The 20,722-nt window shown below is 39.5% G+C and overlaps 1 protein-coding gene across 9 annotated transcripts in view; it reads left to right on the top strand.

Moving 5' to 3' along the window:
- The window catches only part of MACF1 (microtubule actin crosslinking factor 1), a 384,222-nt gene that overhangs the window by 313,691 nt on the left and 49,809 nt on the right, over window positions 1–20,722 (top strand). For all 9 annotated transcript variants that reach the window (XM_077962816.1, XM_077962815.1, XM_077962806.1 and 6 more), the window contains 13 exons: window positions 3,557–3,718; window positions 3,913–4,083; window positions 4,914–5,080; window positions 8,912–9,071; window positions 9,412–9,738; window positions 10,691–10,775; window positions 12,081–12,322; window positions 12,961–13,167; window positions 14,803–14,922; window positions 15,342–15,449; window positions 16,491–16,709; window positions 17,627–17,830; window positions 19,904–20,135. In XM_077962816.1, coding sequence (XP_077818942.1) covers window positions 3,557–3,718; window positions 3,913–4,083; window positions 4,914–5,080; window positions 8,912–9,071; window positions 9,412–9,738; window positions 10,691–10,775; window positions 12,081–12,322; window positions 12,961–13,167; window positions 14,803–14,922; window positions 15,342–15,449; window positions 16,491–16,709; window positions 17,627–17,830; window positions 19,904–20,135 — 2,404 coding nt within the window. The remainder of the gene's footprint in view (window positions 1–3,556; window positions 3,719–3,912; window positions 4,084–4,913; window positions 5,081–8,911; window positions 9,072–9,411; window positions 9,739–10,690; window positions 10,776–12,080; window positions 12,323–12,960; window positions 13,168–14,802; window positions 14,923–15,341; window positions 15,450–16,490; window positions 16,710–17,626; window positions 17,831–19,903; window positions 20,136–20,722) is intronic.

Below are 20,722 nucleotides of genomic sequence, written 5' to 3'. Positions count from 1 at the left end.
GAGGTGCTTTCGTATCTTTTTCAACTTATGAGAAATGATACAAATACCCATTGTCCCTGTCAATCCATAGAGTGAAGGTGAGAAATGAAGGAATAGCTAATGCTTCTATAGGAAATGTCTGTAAACAAAGTAAATCCAAAATTTTAAAGTAGCAGTAGCTCTTATTATAGATTGAACATCCAAAATGCGAAATGCTCCCGTCTGAAACTTTCTGAATGTTGGCATGATGCTCAAAAGAAATGCTCATTGGAGCATTTCAGATTTCAGATTTCCAGATTTGGGATGCTCAACCAGTAAGTATTTGATGCAGATATTCCAAAATTTGAATAAATCTGAAATCAGAAACACTTCTGATCCCAAGCATTTTGGATAAGGGATATTCAACTTGCGTATGAAAGAGATTATTGAACTATTTAAATATAATTTTACTTCTTTCTTTCTTTCTTTGAGATGGAGTAGTTTCTCTCTTGTTGCCCAGGCTGGAGTGCAGTAGCACGATCTTGGCTCACTGAAACCTCCTCCTCCCGGGTTCAAGTAATTCTTGTGCCTCAGCCTCCCAAGTAGCTGGGACTACAGGCGTACACCACCATGCCTAGCAAATTTGTGTGTGTGTGTGTGTGTGTGTGTGTGTGTGTATTTTTAGTAGAGATGAGGTTTTGCCATGTTGCCCAGGCTCCTGACATCTGGCAATCTGCCCGCCTTGGCCTCCCAAAGTGCCAGGATTACAGGCATGAGCCACTGTGCCTAACCTATTTTACTTTTCTGTATCATTTACAGTGCTATCCAGTAGGACTTGCTGCCAAGATGGAGATGTTCTCTATCGATGGTCCAGTTGAGTAACTGGACTTTGACCATGTGAAATGTGGCTAGTGGGTCTGAGGAACTGGATTTTAAATTTAATTTAAATGTCAGTATGTAGCTGCTGGCTGTCATGTTGGAAAGCACAGAAAGAATTTAAATGTCAGTTGTAGAGTGAGATAGGATTTGGTTATTGAATAAAAGAGGGCCCTGTAATGTGGACTTGACATCTTCCCTCCATACTTTGGCTTTCTGCCTTCTTTGCCTTTTCATTCCTTCACCTTCACCACCATCATTTTATCGTACCAAAAGCAACTTTAAACTTGGGATGTTTTTCCTGTCTCTAATCTGATTTTTCTTCAGCAGAAACATCTTTAATGCTACAAAATGGAATTATAGCAGTTGTTTTTTCTGGGAACCATGTTGTTGGAGAAATAGTCATTTTAACTGAACTGCTTTGTAATGTTGCCTAAGAAAATATGGTATAATCAAATTACAGTAAAAAATGAAGTGCACTCATAATTACTTTTATAACCTTCCTTTTTCAGTGTTCCCTGGGGCTTTCCCTCTCTGGTAATCTTAGCCAGCCATAGACCATTCTTTCTAGAATCAGTTTCCTAATGCTAGTGTGGTCTGTGGTCTCATATTGACCAAATTTGGTCTTACTCAAACTTATCATTTTCTTTTATATTATTTTCGTCCTCTTCCATTTTCTGTCATCCTCTGGCCTTAATTGACTCACCTGGCTCAGGGAAGAAAAAGGAAGGGAAATAAATCCAGGCTAGAGAAATATGGCTGGTTCTATCCCTCTGATAACTGAGAGAAACCCAATTTTTTTTATTTTTTATTTTTTTATTTATTTATTTATTTATTTTTTTTTTTTGAGACGGAGTCTCACTCTGTCGCCCAGGCTGGAGTGCAATGGCACGATCTCTGCTCACTGCAACCTCCGCCTCCTGGGTTCAGGCAGTTCTCCTGTCTCAGCCTCCTGAGTAGCTGGGATTACAGACACGTGCCACCACGTCCGGCTAATTTTTGTATTTTTACTAGAGATAGGGTTTCACCATGTTAGTCAGGCTGGTCTCAAACTCCTGACCTCGTGATCTGCCTGCCTCAGCTTCCCAAAGTGCTGGGATTACAGGTGTGAGCCACCGCACCCGGCCGAGAAACCTGATCAAACCTGATCTTAGGGACAAATTTTTTTTTCATTATTTTCCTTTATACAATTTTTTTTTTTTTTTTTTTTTTTTTTTTTTTTTGTGAGACGGAGTCTCGCTCTGTTGCCCAGGCTGGAGTGCAGTGGTGCTATCTCGGCTCACTGCAAGCTCCGCCTCCCGGGTTCACGCCATTCTCCTGCCTCAGCCTTCCGAGTATCTGGGACTACAGGCGCCTGCCACCATGCCTGGCTAAGTTTTTGTATTTTTAGTAGAGATGGGGTTTCACCGTGTTAGCCAGGATGGTCTTGATCTCCTGACCTCCTGATCTGCCCGCCTCAGCCTCCCAAAGAGCTGGGATTATAGGCGTGAGCCACTGCACCTGGCCCCTTCATACTCTTAATGTGGCAGAAGTACCATTCTCTTCTGACCCTTTTCGTTTCCTTTTAGACATGTCTAAATCATAATGGAGCTTAACTGTAGTACAGCAAAGTATACACATTGCTTGTTACATATATTCACATTGTTTTAAAATTCTGTTGTACCATGGTAAACATGGATAATACAGTATCATTTTTGAGCAGTTTTTTAAATGTAAATCTGTATCTTATTCAGAGCGTGTGTCTGAAGTTATTAAGGACATTTCCCAACGTTACTGGCCCATTTCCCTTTGTAATCAGAGGAATTCTGTTTCAAGATTATTGCTGTGTGTGGTCTGTGGCTCTTGATCAGAATGAAGTTAAACGGCCACAGGGGGATTAAGCTATGAGGTTGGCGTTTTTCACACTGTTATGTTTTGACTAATTGAGTTATTAGTCCTAGTCAGAGAGGAGCATTTCTTATTAGTGGTCAGTTAAGGCTATTCCCCAAGGGATATTTCATTGTAAATACTAGTCATTTGGTATCATTCTTCCCTTTTAGGAAGAAATATACATTGCACTTACTTGTACAGCATTTTGAGGTTGATGCTTTTCTATTCTCCATGGCTTGTTGCATTAAAAATTAAGCAACAGGCCGGGCGCAGTGGCTCACACCTGTAATCCCAGCACTTTGGGAGGCCACAGTGGGCGGATCACAAGGTCAGGAGATCGAGACCATCCTGGCTAACATGGTGAAACCCCATCTCCACTAAAAATACAAAAAAATTAGCTGGGCATGGTGGCGGGCGCCTGGAGTCCCAGCTACTTGTAAGACTGAGGCAGGAGAATGGCGTGAACCCGGGGGGTGGAGCTTGCAGAGAGCCGAATTCACACCACTGCACTCCAGCCTGGGTGACAGAATGAGACTCTGTCTCCAAAAAAAAAAACAAAAAACAAAAAAATTAAGCAACAGATTTTTTTAAAAAGAAGAACAAAGGAAAGAGTCATTGGGTTAAAGACCTAAGTAGCGTCATAACTCTCTGGAATTACATGTCCGTAGGAGAATGTATTGAAATACAAAACCACGTGTTTTCTTGATGCTTCACATGCAAATGCTTGTTCTTTCTTTTTATTCCTGGTTGTCTTTCATTAAGTCATAAATGCCCCAAGAATAACCAGTCTCTGTGTGGTATAGAGAGTCTAATAGCCTTTGTATTAAATCTTTTTTGGCTTGCAATTATCTAGATGTTTCAGAAAGAACAAGTGGATCCTCTTCAGATGAAATTGCAGCAGGTGAATGGACTTGGCCAGGGATTAATTCAGAGTGCAGGAAAAGACTGTGATGTGCAGGGTTTAGAACATGACATGGAAGAGATCAATGCTCGATGGAATACATTGAATAAAAAGGTGAGTGACAATGGGGTAACAAGTGTACTGGAAACAAAAGGCATAGAAAAGAGACATCTGAATCTAAGGTTTCCCGAAACCTGAATGGAAATAAAAATTTAGCAGTTGCAATCTATAATTACTAAAAGAGGTCAGTAGTAATTTGAAAACTACTTTCTCCTTTCTCATAATGAACCTACATGTTCATGATACAGGTCGCACAAAGAATTGCACAGTTACAGGAGGCCTTGTTGCATTGTGGGAAGTTTCAAGATGCCTTGGAGCCATTGCTCAGCTGGTTGGCAGATACGGAGGAGCTCATAGCCAATCAGAAACCTCCATCTGCTGAGTATAAAGTGGTAAAAGCACAGATCCAAGAACAGAAGGTAAGTGATAATGTTGGGACAGTGAACTGTAACAGCCATAGGGAGTGGTAGACAACATACTTGCTTGTAGTTTAAGAAGCAATTCAGAGTTTTAGTAGAATCCTAACCTACTTTGTGTCGTCCTGAAAAGTGGAAATTGATTTTTCATTATCTTACCTAAATCTACTGGTTTACTGTGGCATATGTTAGACTGAATAATTTTGCCTGTTCATGTATCCTATTTCAGTGTTCATCCACAATTTTATGTTAAGAGGTTTTTGGTGTTTTCAGGGTCCGCAATATTCTAGATAGTGTTGTATATCATGTACAAAGTTTTATCTATATTTTTTGTTGGTTTAATTTCTATTTTAGTGCAGTTTTTTCTTTTTAAAAACAATTTATCCCAAAGGAAATTTTATTTTATTTTTCTCAGCTTTATTGGTGTATAGTTGACAAATAAAAATTGTGTGTGTTTATAATTTACAATGTGATGGTTTGAGATATATATATGTGTGTGTATCATTGTGAAATGTTTACCATAGTCAAAATAATTAACGTATTAATCATCTCAAATGTTAACCATTTTTTAGGGCACTTTTCTCTTGGTTCAAAGGAAGTTCCCTGTTAGTCACATAATGGCAATCACTGCTCCATTTAAAAATTTAAGTGTGTGTGAAAAGTGTGTGAGTGGTGAGAACTGTGCTATATCTCCTGTTTTTGCCTCAAGGATGAAAAAAACTTCTTTTACTCAATGAAGCTTAGGATTTGGCCGGTTGGTTTCTTTTGTTTTTCTTCCTAGTTCAGATTTCAAAATGATGCTGTGTTACAACTTTTCATTCTCTTTATAATAGTTGCTCCAGCGGCTCCTAGATGATCGAAAGGCCACAGTAGACATGCTTCAAGCAGAAGGAGGCAGAATAGCCCAGTCAGCAGAGCTGGCTGATAGAGAGAAAATCACCGGGCAGCTGAAGAGTCTTGAAAGTAGATGGACTGAACTACTCAGTAAGGCAGCAGCCAGGTAAGACCAAAGGAATTTGAGGAGTGGGTCAGAGGTTTGTTTTGTTCTTCTTCAACTTACTATCACTAAAGTGCTCTTTAAGTTCTTGGATGATTCATACAGATTTTTGGAAAGTGTTTAATGGCTTTTATTTGAACTGGGATAAGATTTTAGAGATGATGCTCATAACCAGAATCACACTTAGGAAATGGTCTCCTGCATCTTTATAAATTTCCAAGAACTGGAAAACTCATTGCTCTGTGTGGTGGTTCTGCTGTAGTATAATCATAGTTCCAAATGACAGACACAGACTCCTACAGTCCAGCCAAGTTATTTTCTGAGTTTTTGAAACAGATTCCCCCCCCCCTTATGTTTATAAATAATGCTTTTGATACTTGGAATTGAAATGTGTCATATTTCTTTTCTATTAGCTTATACTAATATTAGATTTTTTTGCCTTTAGAAGCTAGTCTGTGGTTTTGTTAAATATCTGAGAATTCGAGAGATGCATGAACTTACCTCAATATATGGTCAAAAAGACAGGCAACAAATCTTCCTCCTCCAAGGAAACATTCCCTTTCTCTTTCCATAGCTATAAGTCATGCTGTCACTTGAGCTTAGTAAGTCACATAGATGTCTTTACTTTTATACAGTCCCCAGTTTTAAAATTAAATACCAACTAATGAGAAATCAATAAGAGAGTTGATCATTTGTTATTGTACCCTTTACGTTTCCTAGGTAGCCTATGGCAGTCTTCAAATAATTCCCTCTTCAGTCTTTTTATGGCCACCTGCCCATGACTTGCTTATTCCTTACCTGAGTTGCAAAGTATGGCTTGCCCATGTTAGTGGAAGAAACAAAATGGAAAGAATTTGACTTACTTGTATTTCCAGATTTGTACTGCTTATTTTCTTTTCTCTCTGTGCATTTCCAGTAATGGTACCATTAGCTTTCCAGTTTCCTAGGCTTAAAAACTCAACTCCATTTTTACTTTTTTTTTTTTAATTTCTCCTTTATGCCCACATCTATCAGCATGCTAAATTCTGTCTATTTTACTTTACAGTGTCTTTCCTGTCCATCTGTTTCTCTAATTCCCACTCTCCCCTCAGTTCATGACTTAGGAGCCTCTCACTAGTTGTATTGAGATAGCTTCTTCACTAATCACTCCACCACTTACCCTCAGGCCTTCCCCTTCCCATCCCCCAGCTGCAGGTGAACCTTTCTGAAATAAGCCTTTAATCATATCTTTTCAGGCTCAGAGACACTTAATTGACTCCCTGTTAAAATAAAACCTTTAGATTATGAGGCTGACACACTGCCTGCTCTACTAAGAAGGTGCTTAAAATAAAATCTGAACTCTAACCCACCATTCAGAGCCCTCTATTTGACCTACCTTGTTTCTACTATTCTTCTCACTCCTTGTATTATAGCTGAAGTAAACTATATTCTGTTCTTTAATATCTTCTGACAGTGTCCTAACCCTGTGTCTTATTTTATGGTGTGTTATAATACATCTTTCATGAAGTGCTTTTGTCCATCTCTCTTCTGTAAAACTTTCCTTTGTTCCCCAAGCATGGAATAACTTTTCCTGCCTCTTCACTGCCATAACTCTTTATCTGTACCTTGTATTATGATCATTATTTTAGGTACTTACCTTCCTGGTCCATAAATTCCTTGAAGTCATGGTTTATCTTATACATATTTTTATGACTCTTTCCTTCTACTTGTTTCCATCCTCCTAGCCTAATATAGTTTCTGGGCCAATCTTTTAAACAGAAACAAATACCAAGAGTAGATATTTGATGCTTCTAAATTATTTTTAGCTCTTCTCCCTAAAAATACCTTAAATCTTATTACAATACATTCTTCAAATTTTCAGATTCCAAAATCAAATGAGTAAGAAAGACATAAAAATTACAGGCAATTTTTTAAAAATTAAATTCTAGTTTAATAATAATTTTTAATATTGTATGTTTTAGTTGCATTGCTTGAAGATATATTTTGAAGGCTGGCATAAACAAACTAGGAAAGAAAGTTTTAGACTTAGATTGCCACTTAAAAAATGTTTTTCTTCATATTCAAACATAATTGAATTTCCAGTAATCAAAATGCCACATTTTTTAATTTAAATCACTTTTTTTTTTTTTTTTTTTTTTTGAGATGGAGTTTCGCTCTGTCGCCCAGGCTGGAGTGTAGTGGCGCGATCTCAGCTCACTGCAAGGTCCGCCTCCCGGGTTCATGCCATTCTCCTGCCTTAGCCTCCCGAGTAGCTGGGACTACAGGCGCCTGCCGCCTCGCCAGGCTAGTTTTTTGTATTTTTTTTAGTAGAGACGGGGTATCACCTTGTTAGCCAGGATGGTCTCGATCTCCTGACCTTGTGATCCGCGCGTCTCGGCCTCCCAAAGTGCTGGGATTACAGGCTTGAGCCACCGCGCCCGGACTTTTTTTTTTTTTTTTTTTGAGATGGAGTTTCGCTCTGTCGCCCAGGCTGGAGTGTAGTGGCGCGATCTCAGCTCACTTCAAGGTCCACCTCCCGGGTTCACACCATTCTCCTGCCTCAGCCTCCTGAGTAGCTGGGACTACAGGTGCCCACCACCAAACCCGGCTAATTTTTTATATTTTTAGTAGAAACGGGGTTTCACTGTGTTAGCCAGGATGATCTCGATCTCTTGACCTCGTAATCCGCCTGCCTCAGCCTCCCAAAGTGCTGGCATTACAGGGGTGAGCCACCATACCCGGCTAAACCACTTTTGTTAAAATAACTTTGTCAGGGCATAACTAGCATAGGGCCTGGCGTAAATTAGGTCTTCAGTAAAGGTTTGCTGAACTTAAGTGCATCATATGCTCCCAGGCCTCTTCAGATGCCATATCTTTTTAGTCTGTTTTTAGTAATTCGAAGACAACATTATGACCTTTCATTATTCATCTGTGTGCTAATACAGTTCTGTGGTTGTTTTCTTGTCTGTTCTTTGTCAGGCTGTCTCCAATATCCAGACTTCCTCCTGCCTTTGTAATTTGCTGCTTTTATTTTATAGAATAAAACAAACCACAGGTACTTTGAAAAGAACATCTCTTAGCACCTCTATGGTCTCAGTGACAATCATGTATCCAAAGAAAAGCCAAGCTTAGTATGGATGTTATATTAAATAAGATTCCAAGTGAGATGTAAAGTCTATAGTTTTTTTGTTTTTTTGCAGGGGGAGGGGTGCTTTTTGTGTTGGCAAATTCAGCCAGCATGAGGTTTTTTGTTTCTTTTTTGTTTTTTTGCCTTAAATCTGGATTCTAAGTTATGTTCTGGGGCTTGAAATTACCAGAAGCCTGACTGGATTTTGGGAAGTTGGGGAGGGAGTTCTAGTTCATAGGTGATATACAGTCTTTACTCTTCAGATATCTTCACTCACAAATGAAGGTAGTAGTGACAGAGAGAATGAAAACAGACACCTTTTTGCCTCCTTTAAACTTTGTTTTGGTCACATGTTCAAGTGATATATATGCTACATTCTGTTTTGATTTGGGTCAATATGGTATAAGGAGAACATCAGAAGATTTGATTCTGCTGTTGCTACTCACCAGGTGATTGGACAAATCTTTCTTTAAGTTTTCTGAGTCAACTTTCTCTTTTATAATACGGGGATAATTATTCTGTCCACCTTACAAGGTTATGACAGAATGAGAATAAGGTTAATGGTGTGAAATCCTTTAAAACATCGAAATGCTACGTAATGTGTGTTCTGTTTACTATTGGTATTTAAACTGTACCTGGAAAAAGACTGTTCTTTTACTGAGTATAGTACTATTACCAGTCTTAATGTGACTTTTTTCCTGAGCAGCTTGTTCTATATATTCGTGTAGGCAAAAACAGCTGGAAGACATCCTGGTTCTGGCCAAACAGTTCCATGAGACAGCTGAGCCTATTTCGGACTTCTTATCTGTCACAGAGAAAAAGCTTGCTAACTCAGAACCTGTTGGCACTCAGACTGCCAAAATACAGCAGCAGATCATTCGACACAAGGTAGGGAATGGTTACAGTAAATGAAAACAGAAAACTGGATTTAGAAATCCTAGAAATGAGTAAACTGCCTGCAGCGTTCTCGAGGATGTGTGTTTTGTGGGTTTAACTTAAAATATGATCAGATTATTAATTGGAAAAGTCACATTCTTTAAATACAAATAGAAATTGATAAGCTACCATTGGAATAAACAGCTTTTGTTCCCAATTTTTGTATTATTTTTGCCCTTCAGTCGGTGAATTTTTTAATTGTTTAATTTGTTGTATCATTTGTTAATTCATTTTGTGTTTACTTTTCATTTATTTTGTTTCTGTTATTCATTTTTTCCATCTGGATTTCCAGGCTCTGGAAGAAGACATAGAAAACCATGCAACAGATGTGCACCAGGCAGTCAAAATTGGGCAGTCCCTCTCCTCCCTGACATCTCCTGCAGAACAGGGTGTGCTGTCAGAAAAGATAGACTCATTGCAGGCCCGATACAGTGAAATTCAAGACCGCTGTTGTCGGAAGGCAGCCCTGCTTGAACAAGCTCTGTCTAATGCTAGGCTGTTTGGGGAGGATGAGGTGGAGGTGCTCAACTGGCTGGCTGAGGTTGAGGACAAGCTCAGTTCAGTATTCGTAAAGGATTTCAAACAGGATGTCCTGCACAAACAGCATGCTGACCACCTGGTATTCATGTTTCCATTTTTATTGGTTATGTTATTTTGTTATTTTGATTCATGTTTCTCTTCATTTATTTATTTTTTTTCTTCATTACACACACTTCAACTTTATTTTATACACAAGTACCTAGTTTGTGGACTTGTTGACTGCCTATCTGTTTTTGAATGAGTCCATGGAAATACTTATATTTAACAAGTTGAATCAGTAATTCTAGAAGATAGTACAGGGTGTAGTCAGTCAGGGGCCATCTGAACTCCAACTCATGATTTACGTTATTAGCTGATGGGTCACTAAGATTCTATTTGAGCAGTTTTATGAAAGATAATGTACTTTAACAAAAGCAGATCTATATATGTAGTGCCCAGGATTTGATATTAGATCAAGTTAGAACTTTTAGGATATTTCTGGATTTGCTCAAATTCCAGGGATTCTGTGTCATCTTAATAGAAGAGTTTGCCTTTTTCATTTCACTTTTATGAAATCTGTTTGGAAGCAGTAAAGATAGGTAATTTTTCTTATAGTCTGATTCTTTTGCTTCATTAACTTTAAACATGAAGAGAGTTTTTAACCAGGATTCTGTTTTAAGTCAGTTTGTTCTTACTGAATTTCTTCTCTTGAACTTTCTGTTTATTCCTCATTTTGGACACAGTAGACAATTTTGCTGAATTTCACTTCTACCTTTCTTGGGTTCAGGTTTGGTACCAATAGATTGGTAAAGCTGATGTAATTCTAAGTTTTTCTCATCCAGTACTTAGGAAAGCTTGCCTATAGGTATCTGATTTAATTATTTTAAATAGTCAGTGGGCTCACCAAAGAGAAAATGAGGGGATCAAATATCTGATGTTTAAATTAAACTAGTATTCATCTCTTTACTTTAAATTTGGTCTCTTAAGGGTCTCACATTTTGTTTCCTTTGTAGTGCCACAGTTTTGGCATTAATGGTATTCTTTCCTTTCAGGCTTTAAATGAAGAAATTGTTAATAGAAAGAAGAATGTAGACCAAGCTATTAAAAATGGTCAGGCTCTTCTAAAACAAACCACAGGTACTTTGAAAAGTGCGTCTCTTAGCACCCCTACGGTCTCAAAGACGATCATGTACCCAAGGAAAGGAGTTCCCTGCCTTAGCCTCCTCTCTATGTATATATGAGAAGCTTAGTATTCACTGATTGTATTCCCTGCTGTGCTCCAGAAGGTTATTTCCTGCTAAATCTTTTGAAAACTACAACGTTGTCTCACATCTGGTTATAGATGGTGATTTCGCTTCTCCTTCAATAGAGGAGCCAGCATCCACTGAAAGGTGCTGGGAACATCTAGAAACATTTGAAGCTGAACTCAGATTTTAATAATTCAGAAATGGCTTCTTTTATCCAGTTGAAAGTTTATTTTAAGGCCGGGTGCGGTGGCTCAAGCTTGTAATCCCAGCACTTTGGGAGGCTGAGACGGGCGGATCACAAGGTCAGGAGATCCAGACCATCCTGGCTAACACGGTGAAACCTCGTCTCTATTAAGAAATACAAAAAACTAGCCGGGCGAGGTGGCGGGCGCCTGTAGTCCCAGCTACTCGGGAGGCTGAGGCAGGAGAATGGCGTGAACCTGGGAGGCGGGGCTTGCAGTGAGCTGAGATCCGGCCACTGCACTCCAGCTTGGGTGACAGAGCAAGACTCCGTCTCAAAAAAAAAAAAAAAAAAAAAAAAAAGTTTATTTTATTTCCCATTTGCCCTTAGTATGGGATGGGTGAAATCATTACCACAGAGAGAGAGAGCGTCTATGAAATTAAAGCTCTGGCCGGGCGCGGAGGCTCAAGCCTGTAATCCCAGCACTTTGGGAGGCCAAGACGGGCGGATCACGAGGTCAGGAGATCGAGACCATCCTGGCTAACACGGTGAAACCCCGTCTCTACTAAAAAATACAAAAAACTAGCCGGGCGAGGTGGCGGGCGCCTATAGTCCCAGCTACTCGGGAGGCTGAGGCAGGAGAATGGCGTGAACCCGGGAGGCGGAGCTTGCAGTGAGCTGAGATCCGGCCACCGCACTCCAGCCTGGGTGACAGAGCGAGACTCCGTCTCAAAAAAAAAAAAAAAAATACAAAAAAACTAGCCGGGCGAGGTGGCGGGCGCCCGTAGTCCCAGCTACTTGGGAGGCTGAGGCAGGAGAATGGCGTAAACCCGGGAGGCGGAGCTTGCAGTGAGCTGAGATCCGGCCACTGCACTCCAGCCTGGGCGACAGAGCGAGACTCCATCTCAAAAAAAAAAAAAAAAGAAATTAAAGCTCTGATTTGAAGAAAGGGGATCAGAGAATCCTCATTCCTAGATCTCTTAAATATGAATAATTGTGTGCTATCTTCCATAGGTGAGGAGGTGTTACTTATCCAGGAAAAACTAGATGGAATAAAGACTCGTTACACAGACATCACAGTTACTAGCTCCAAGGCCCTCAGAACTTTAGAGCAAGCCCGGCAACTGGCCACCAAGTTCCAGTCTACTTACGAGGAACTGACCGGGTGGCTGAGGGAGGTGGAGGAGGAGCTGGCAGCCAGTGGAGGACAGTCTCCCACAGGGGAGCAGATACCCCAGTTTCAGCAAAGACAGAAGGTGAGCTGTTATTTTACCGTAAAAGGAAAAAAAGCCTTCCTCTTTATCAGAATCCTTAAGTTTTATCAACCTTGACCTTAAATATAAACTAAAAATGTGTGCCCCCCTTTCTTGTTTACTCATGGACAGTAAGAATTGACATAAAGACATGTATGTTACACATACATTATGAAGAAGAAAGTTGAATCAAGTTTGCTTTGTAACATTTTATAACTTACCTCTATTATTTATTCTCTAAAGAGTGCTTCATGGTTTTATTTGATTTCTCTGCAGGATCTAGTATAGTTCTAGATGCATAGAACTATTGTATAGGTACTTGTTAGGTTAAATACTGAGCCTTTGGTTAAAACATTATTTGTCATTTCTGTTGAAGCAAGGAGATGAAAGAAGTATTACTTGTTTTACCCAGAGACAGTCTGGCTCAAAAAGTCTTACAGACAATTCTAAACAAGCAACAGTGAAGTCTAGTCAGGCTTCAGAATGATTGAAAAATCTGAGATGAGAAAAAAATAACTGAAGGAAGGAGGTCAGAGTCCTGCTGGGATGTGTGGTGGTAGAGATAGCACTTTCCACCCAGCACAGCTGCTGATGTGCTTTATTTAGCAAGGTATGGCCTGAAAACTCTTTTCCCTCCTTAGGAATTAAAGAAGGAGGTCATGGAGCACAGGCTGGTGTTGGACACAGTGAATGAGGTGAGCCGTGCTCTCTTAGAGCTGGTGCCCTGGAGAGCCAGAGAAGGGCTGGATAAACTTGTGTCCGATGCTAACGAGCAGTACAAACTAGTCAGTGACACTATTGGACAAAGGGTGGATGAAATTGATGCTGCTATTCAGAGATCACAACAGGTAATGTTTATAATACCTCTGCATTAATATTTTAGACAGTATTGATGTGTGAGATTCAGTACTATGACCCACATAAATACAGACTCAGAAATAAGAATGAGCTCAAGCTAAATCTGATGGAATAAATATGTTTCATTGATGGGAAATGATTGGGTAGAAGTTTATGAAGATGGATCCAGGATTTGACCAAAATACTTGACCCCTTTGAGTAGAGAAGTACTTGGAGAAGAGTCTACATGAGGCCTTTTCTTAGCTAATGCCCTGCTAAGAAGGCTGATGGTGATGGGAGTAGATAATATCTAGATTCAAAAGGTCCAAATGCATCACAGTCTTAGTTTGACATGATTAACTCTCTTAGCATTAGATGGAAGAGGGGACGGAATCAAGAACTATAATTACTATCAAATATGCAAACCAAAATAGCAGAACTATCTAAAATAGAACCTTCTCAGTAAACACAGGTGTCATATTTCCCATGATCTTTTTTCCTTCCTGCTTTCTGGAAAAAAATCATTTGTTCTTTTGTGTAGCTGGATACATACCACTTAATGTGCCGCAGTACAAAAAATAAGTTAATATAACTCCTTAGGATCATAGTGATGAACGTATGCTTTTTGAACCACACAGAAATTTGCTCTGAGTCCAGGTGTATCCCCAATGTGTCTTTAGAGTTATCCCTAATCTTGGCCAGGTATGTCAATATGAAATTTATTGTGCTTGGGAGAAGCATATTTTAAATATCAATGTATATTGGCCAAGTTGAAGAGGAAGAGATAAAAGACTGGGGAGGTCAGGCATAGGAGACGGGGCTCACACCTGTAGTCCCAGCACTTTGGGAGGCTAAGGCAGGAGAATCCCTTGAGGGCAAGAGTTCGAGACCAGCCTGGGCAACATAACAAGACACCATCTCTACAGAAATATTAAAAAATTAGCCAAGCATGGTGGCAATTGCCTATGTAGTCCTAGCTATTAGAGAGGCTGAGGTGGGAGGATCACTTGAGCCTAGGAGTTAGAGGCTACAGTGAGCTATGATTGTGCTACTGCACTCCAGCCTGAGCAACAGAATCAGACCCTGTCTCTGAGGGGGCAAGGAAGGGGGGAAGATTGGGGAGCCTTCATGAAACAACAGTCACATAGAACATGTTCTTTGTTTTCGTTATTACATAACCATTTAAAAATGGTGTTGTTCTTCTGGGGTTTTGTGCTACTTCAGCTGAGCGGGCACTTCCAAGTTAGCTTGACTCAGCTGTCTACTGCCATATTAGGTTTACATTTAAACATCTGACTAAACCTACTGTTCCATGTCTGGGTAGGAAAGAGCAATGGCAGGAAGAGTATAGTCTCATAAAAACACTGATTAGAAGCATATTTCTTTTGAAGGGGATTGATATCTGTTACTTCTAGCTGTAGAAACTGAGTTCTGTAACTTATTTTAAAGAAATTGAAATATGGTCAGTTCTAACTTGTTTGCATCTTGAATTGTGATTTTATGAAATTCTTCCCAGTTTGGACTCTACTTTGTGAGATATAAACTATATTACTGAAAATCCAGGCCCTGCTGTGTTGAATAAATTACAGTTCTGAGGAGACTTGGCTGTATATAATTTGTTTATTTTTCTTTAATACGTCTATTAGTATGAGCAAGCTGCCGATGCAGAACTAGCTTGGGTTGCTGAAACAAAACGGAAACTGATGGCTCTGGGTCCAATTCGCCTGGAACAGGACCAGACCACAGCTCAGCTTCAGGTACAGAAGGTATGTGCCCACTCTTTCCTGAGCTAACAGAATCATCAGTAACTTAGAGTGACAAGGAGAGTTTCGGACTATCCCATGTCAAGTGGAATAATTTAATGGCGTGATGGTAAATAGAAATTAATTTTCTATGTACTTGGTTGAGACGAGGAAGAATTTTTTTTTTTTTTTTTTGCTTTGTAAGAAAGGAAAAATAGGCCCATTAATCCATAATTAGCAATTTCCTTGGTGATTTTTAGGAGAGTAGAAATTTTTGTAAGCTAGTAAAAAGATAAGCTAAAGAAGATGTTGGATAGGCAAAGTGTCAAACTGTATAAGAACAATTTTTAATGTGGCTTTTTCATGGATTTTGTCTTAACCTTCAGTAACACAGGAAAAGGGTCTTTTTACTTCTTGACTTAACTACATTTTACTTTTCAAAGGCTTTCTCCATTGACATTATTCGACACAAAGATTCAATGGATGAACTCTTCAGTCACCGTAGTGAAATCTTTGGCACATGTGGGGAGGAGCAGAAAACTGTATTACAGGTGAATTACATTTATTTATTTGCCATATTGTTCCTGTCTTGATCATGGTGAATTAGAAGCACAATTGTGAAATGATGGTTTAAGGCTTTTTCCTTCCTGGACTTTTCTTACAATTGTTATTACAGTCCAGCTTTATCCTTCTAAAAGGTCATACCTAAGTTTTAAAAGGATTGGTCAAGATAGTTTGTTGACAGGTTTTTTTGTTTTGTTTTGTTTTGTTTTATAAAGGATATATTTAACCACAGTTTCCTCAGAAATACTCATAAACTGACTGAGCTACTCATCCTAAACATTTGAAGCATAAATGGCAGGTTTCTGGAGACTTTTTTTTAATCAGAAGAAAAATGACAGGCAAAACTTGGATAGGCAAAGATTCCATCGTAGCCCCTTAGATGTTCAGTTTTAAACTGATCCATTATAATAACACTATATTGGCCAGGCACGGTGGCTGATGCCTGTTATCCCAGCGTTTTGGGAGGCCAAGGTGGGTAGATTACCTGAGGTCAGCAGTTTGAGACCAGCCTGGCCAACATGGAGAAACCCTGTCTCTACTAAAAATACAAAAATTAGCTGGACCTGGCGGCGGGAACCTGTAATCCCAGCTACTCGGGAAGCTGAAGCAGGAGAATCCCTTGAACCCAGGAGGCGGAGGTTGCAGTGAGCCGAGATCACGCCACTGCACTCCAGCCTTGGTGACAAAGTGAGACACTGTCTCAAAAACATATATAATAATAATAATGCTATATCTAAGGTTGTGTGTCATTACTGAAAGATTAAATTTGCTGTGTTTTTCTTACACTATTTTACTGCCTTTTAAACTTTTATCTTTTAAAAATTAGAAATATATGTATGATAGGAAAATTAGAAAATTTCAGTTAAGTATAAAGAAGAAAATAAAAATCACTTCTAATCTTTATTCATATTTTAAAATAATTTATTTGTGTATTCTTTTAGACTTTTTAATGTATATATACCTACTTTTTTTCTTAAGAGTTTATAATAGTAATACTTAAACTTTTTTTTTTTTTTTTACTCACATAGGAAAAGACAGAGTCTCTAATACAGCAATATGAAGCCATTAGCCTACTCAATTCAGAGCGTTATGCCCGCCTAGAGCGGGCCCAGGTCTTAGTAAACCAGTTTTGGGAAACTTACGAAGAGCTCAGCCCCTGGATTGAGGAAACTCGGGCACTAATAGCACAGTTACCCCCTCCAGCCATTGATCATGAGCAGCTCAGGCAGCAACAAGAGGAAATGAGGGTAAGGAGCATGCCAAATTTCATTTTATTGCTCTAAAATGGTCTCTATAATTTATTTAAAAACAACATTTCTTAGTGTCTATAGGTGCAAGTTCTGTGTTATGAAGTTAATTCTTAATCAGTTAGAATTCCTTTCATAATATATAATCTGAATTATTTCCTTTGTTGTTTAATATCAATTGATTAAACACTAAGATTATAGAGATATCGAGAACCTTGGAATGACAGAGCTAAAGAAACAACTCACTAAAAATCAATGGAATTTAAAATATTTCCGGGGATAGTAGCATGTTGTTACACTCAAGGTGTGGTTGGATGGTACTTTCTACTTAGGCACCAACTGGAGTGAAAGCCATGAGGTAATGTCAGAAGGCATTTGCTCTGTATAGTTAATGACACTTTAAAATGTTTATTTCTGGTTTATGGCTTGTGCTTATTGCTATTCCTATAAGTGGAAGGATATAAACTAGACTTAGCCAACAGTAAAGTCAAGGAGTGGTTGGATTGCCAAAAATGTTGCTATTCATAGCTTATCCAGCTTGGTATCTCAGTCTGGGGAGGTAGACAATTATTAAACCATGTAGAGTAAAATAGAATACATAGAAGTACTTATGATTACAGAAGAGTGTGGAGTAGACTTGTATGACACAGGTGGTAGGGGAAGAGAAGAGAGGATGTTTCCAGGAAGGCTGCTAGGGTGATGAGACATCAGAACTGACTTTTAAAAATTAAGAGAATTGGGTAGAGTCAGAACCTAAGATTTAGGTGTTTTTCTGTTCCTGCACAAATGGTGAGATGCTGGGCCTTGCTGGTTTTTAACAATTTTGTTTGTTCCTCTTAAAGTTGATATTAGCTCTGAACAAAGTAAGTGAACTGGTATAAAAGTATTCATTATGGTTTAATTATTTTTTTACCTAGCAATTAAGGGAATCTATTGCTGAACACAAACCTCATATTGACAAACTACTAAAGATAGGCCCACAACTAAAGGAATTAAACCCCGAGGAAGGGGAAATGGTGGAAGAAAAATACCAGAAAGCAGAAAACATGTATGCCCAAATAAAGGAGGAGGTGCGCCAGCGAGCCCTGGCTCTGGATGAGGCCGTGTCCCAGTCCGCACAGGTATGTGTGTGTCTGACACTCATAACCTTCAACTGTCTGCTGTTCTAAACAAGAGGTCTCTGTATCGGGTATGCCTCTGTGCTCAGCAATGTCCAGACCAGCATGTTAATACTTGATTGGTATATAGAACAGAAAGCTTAGCCTATCTGCATTTTTATTCCAAGGAACATTGGCATACTGACATTCTGAGGAGAGTGAAATGCATCTTGGCTGGTATATATTGTCTGTTGATGGTTTCTCTGAAAACTTTATGTTGTGATGATCCTTTAGCACATGATTTTGGATAAATCTACCTTGCAGATTCAAAAGCAGTGACTGCCTCAAAAAAGTACTTGTTGAACCTGTTACTTTTTAGCTTTAGAGCAACAGCACATTAGTTTTCTTAAGCAACCAGCTAACTCATATTTAAGATGCTTGAGTAGGGAGTAGTAAGAGCCAAAGAGAAGCATAAACCAGCAGAGGGGTTTAAAGCATGTAACTACATACTTTCAACTAATATATTACTCTTAGTGGTACTGTTGTCATGTCTGGGTATTTTATTCCTATGTTTAGTCAATATTCTTGGTTAATATTTGTACTTACTCAAGTTTCTCCCCCCACCTTCCGTCCCATCTCTCACTCACATTGTGGAATGTGTTACTTTGTGTTGTTGCTGCCTGCTCCTGTCTTCCCCACATCGTCACATTTCATTGTTGTGTTGACCGCGCCCACCATTACAGATTACAGAGGTAAGGTACCCATCCCCATTGGGACTAGGGTGTTCTTATAATGCTGAAAATTGAGGTCATTACCTATAAGGGAATTTCCCTTAACTTTAGTGGAATAAATTTAATTAGTGCAGGTTATTATGTCAGTTTCATCTGGGGTGGAACCTAGACGTGAGAGAGTGATGGGAAGTGATTTTGTTAAAAGGAGTCCCACCATGTTTTTTCTATAGGACACTTGAAATTGATAAGCCTTTCTCTAACTAAAACCAGAGTTGGTTTGAGATAGATTTTTTCTTAGGAGGCAAGCTTATCTGTTTTGCTCTCTTTTCTCCCCTCTCTGCATCAAATTTTAATGAGAACTTTTCAGTTGTAGTCATGTTCTTCAAAGTACCAGAAAACTGGGACAGTAATAATTCTTTAAGAACAAGGTTAGATTTGGTCTTCCTTAATTACCTTAAATTATTCCAACATTTTTTCCTCTTATTGTTCCATAAGGTGGGTCATTAAATTGCATGCCATGATACTTTTAAACTACAAGTCGTGTAGCATATTAAGTTCCCCATCCATTTACACAGCTGGTGGAGGGCATCTAACTTGTTGGTCTAGTCTGTTGCATGCAACTGTCATCTCAGATGTTGACATACTGACTCTCAGCAGTTTCATAGTCTTGTCCCTTTTTTGTTACATGAGTTGGAATAGGAGAAATATTGTGGCAGCACTAAAGATTTGAATTGGTTTCTAGTATATTCATATATTTAGAGTCTTAAAAGAAATATTGGCTTTTTTTTTTTTTTTTCTAATGGGCCAGTTCTGGTGTACTATGCCCAAAACAGTTTTGTAGTTTTTTTGTGTGTTTTTTTGTTTTGTTTTGTTTTGTTTTGTTTGAGACAGAGTCTTACTCTGTCACCCAGGCTGGAGTGCAGTGGCACAATCTCAGCTCACTGCAACCTCTGCCCCCCAGGTTCAAGTGATTCGTGCCTCAGCCTCCCTAGTAGCTGGGACTACAGGCGCACACCACCAAGGCCGGCTAATTTTTTGTATTTTTATTAGGGACAGAGTTTCACCATGTTGGCCAGGCTGTTCTCGAACTCCTGACCTCAGGTGATCCACACACCTCAGCCTCCCAAGGTGCTGGGAGTGAGCCACACAGGTGTGAGCCACTGCCCCTCACACACACAGGTGTGAGCCACTGCCCCTGGCCCAAAACAGTTTCTTAACCAAACTCAACACTTAACAGCCATTGGGCTAGACTGAGCACAGGTTATCCTAAACAGTACTAGGACAATATCTTGTCCTTATTCCTTAACATTTCCCCAAGAAGAGTGATGAGGTATGCTGTGATGGTAATGTTCCAACATTTGTTTAGTTTCATGATAAAATTGAGCCTATGTTGGAGACACTGGAGAATCTTTCCTCTCGCCTACGTATGCCACCACTGATCCCTGCTGAAGTAGACAAGATCAGAGAGTGCATCAGTGACAATAAGAGTGCCACCGTGGAGCTAGAAAAACTGCAGCCATCCTTTGAGGCTTTGAAGCGCCGTGGAGAGGAGCTTATTGGACGATCTCAGGGAGCAGACAAGGATCTGGCTGCAAAAGGTGCTTGATGACTGTCATTATTTTTAAAAATCAACAGAATAAATTCTAGGCTGTGGTTATTTTCAGCATCCCACCAGATTTATTTCTTTCTTTGAATGTAAAGGCAGTCCCCAGTAATGAGTATTCCAGAAAGTCATTGGAAAATCATTTGGAATTCAGAACACATTTCCCCATTGAAACAAGGTTACAATTGGTAGTTAGATTCCCAGGCCAGGAAACAAAAGCTCCTTTAACCCCTAACGTGAGTAAACTACGGTATCAGTAGTGGGTAGAACATAGCTACCTTTTGTAACACTTTCCATGGGAAACATACAAGTTTAACACAGAACATTGGAAACAGAGTTCTCATCTCAGCCCTTTTGTAAGTTAGGGGTTTTGTATCCTAGCACTACCTTTATAGTAGGTGATAGCTCATTTCTGGATTACTTCTGTAATCCCTTTATGTGGGAGACCAATGTAAGAGGAAAACGCTAGTGTAGAAATAGGCCAGGGCCACCCGCAGTGGCTCATGCCTGTAACCCCAGCACTTTGGGAGGCTGAGGTGGGCAAATCACTCAAGGCCAGGAGTTCGACACCAGCCTGGCCAA

The sequence above is a fragment of the Macaca mulatta genome, chromosome 1 (assembly GCF_049350105.2).
Source record: "Macaca mulatta isolate MMU2019108-1 chromosome 1, T2T-MMU8v2.0, whole genome shotgun sequence".
Lineage (NCBI taxonomy): Eukaryota > Metazoa > Chordata > Mammalia > Primates > Cercopithecidae > Macaca > Macaca mulatta.
This window is presented reverse-complemented; position numbering and strand designations above follow the sequence as displayed.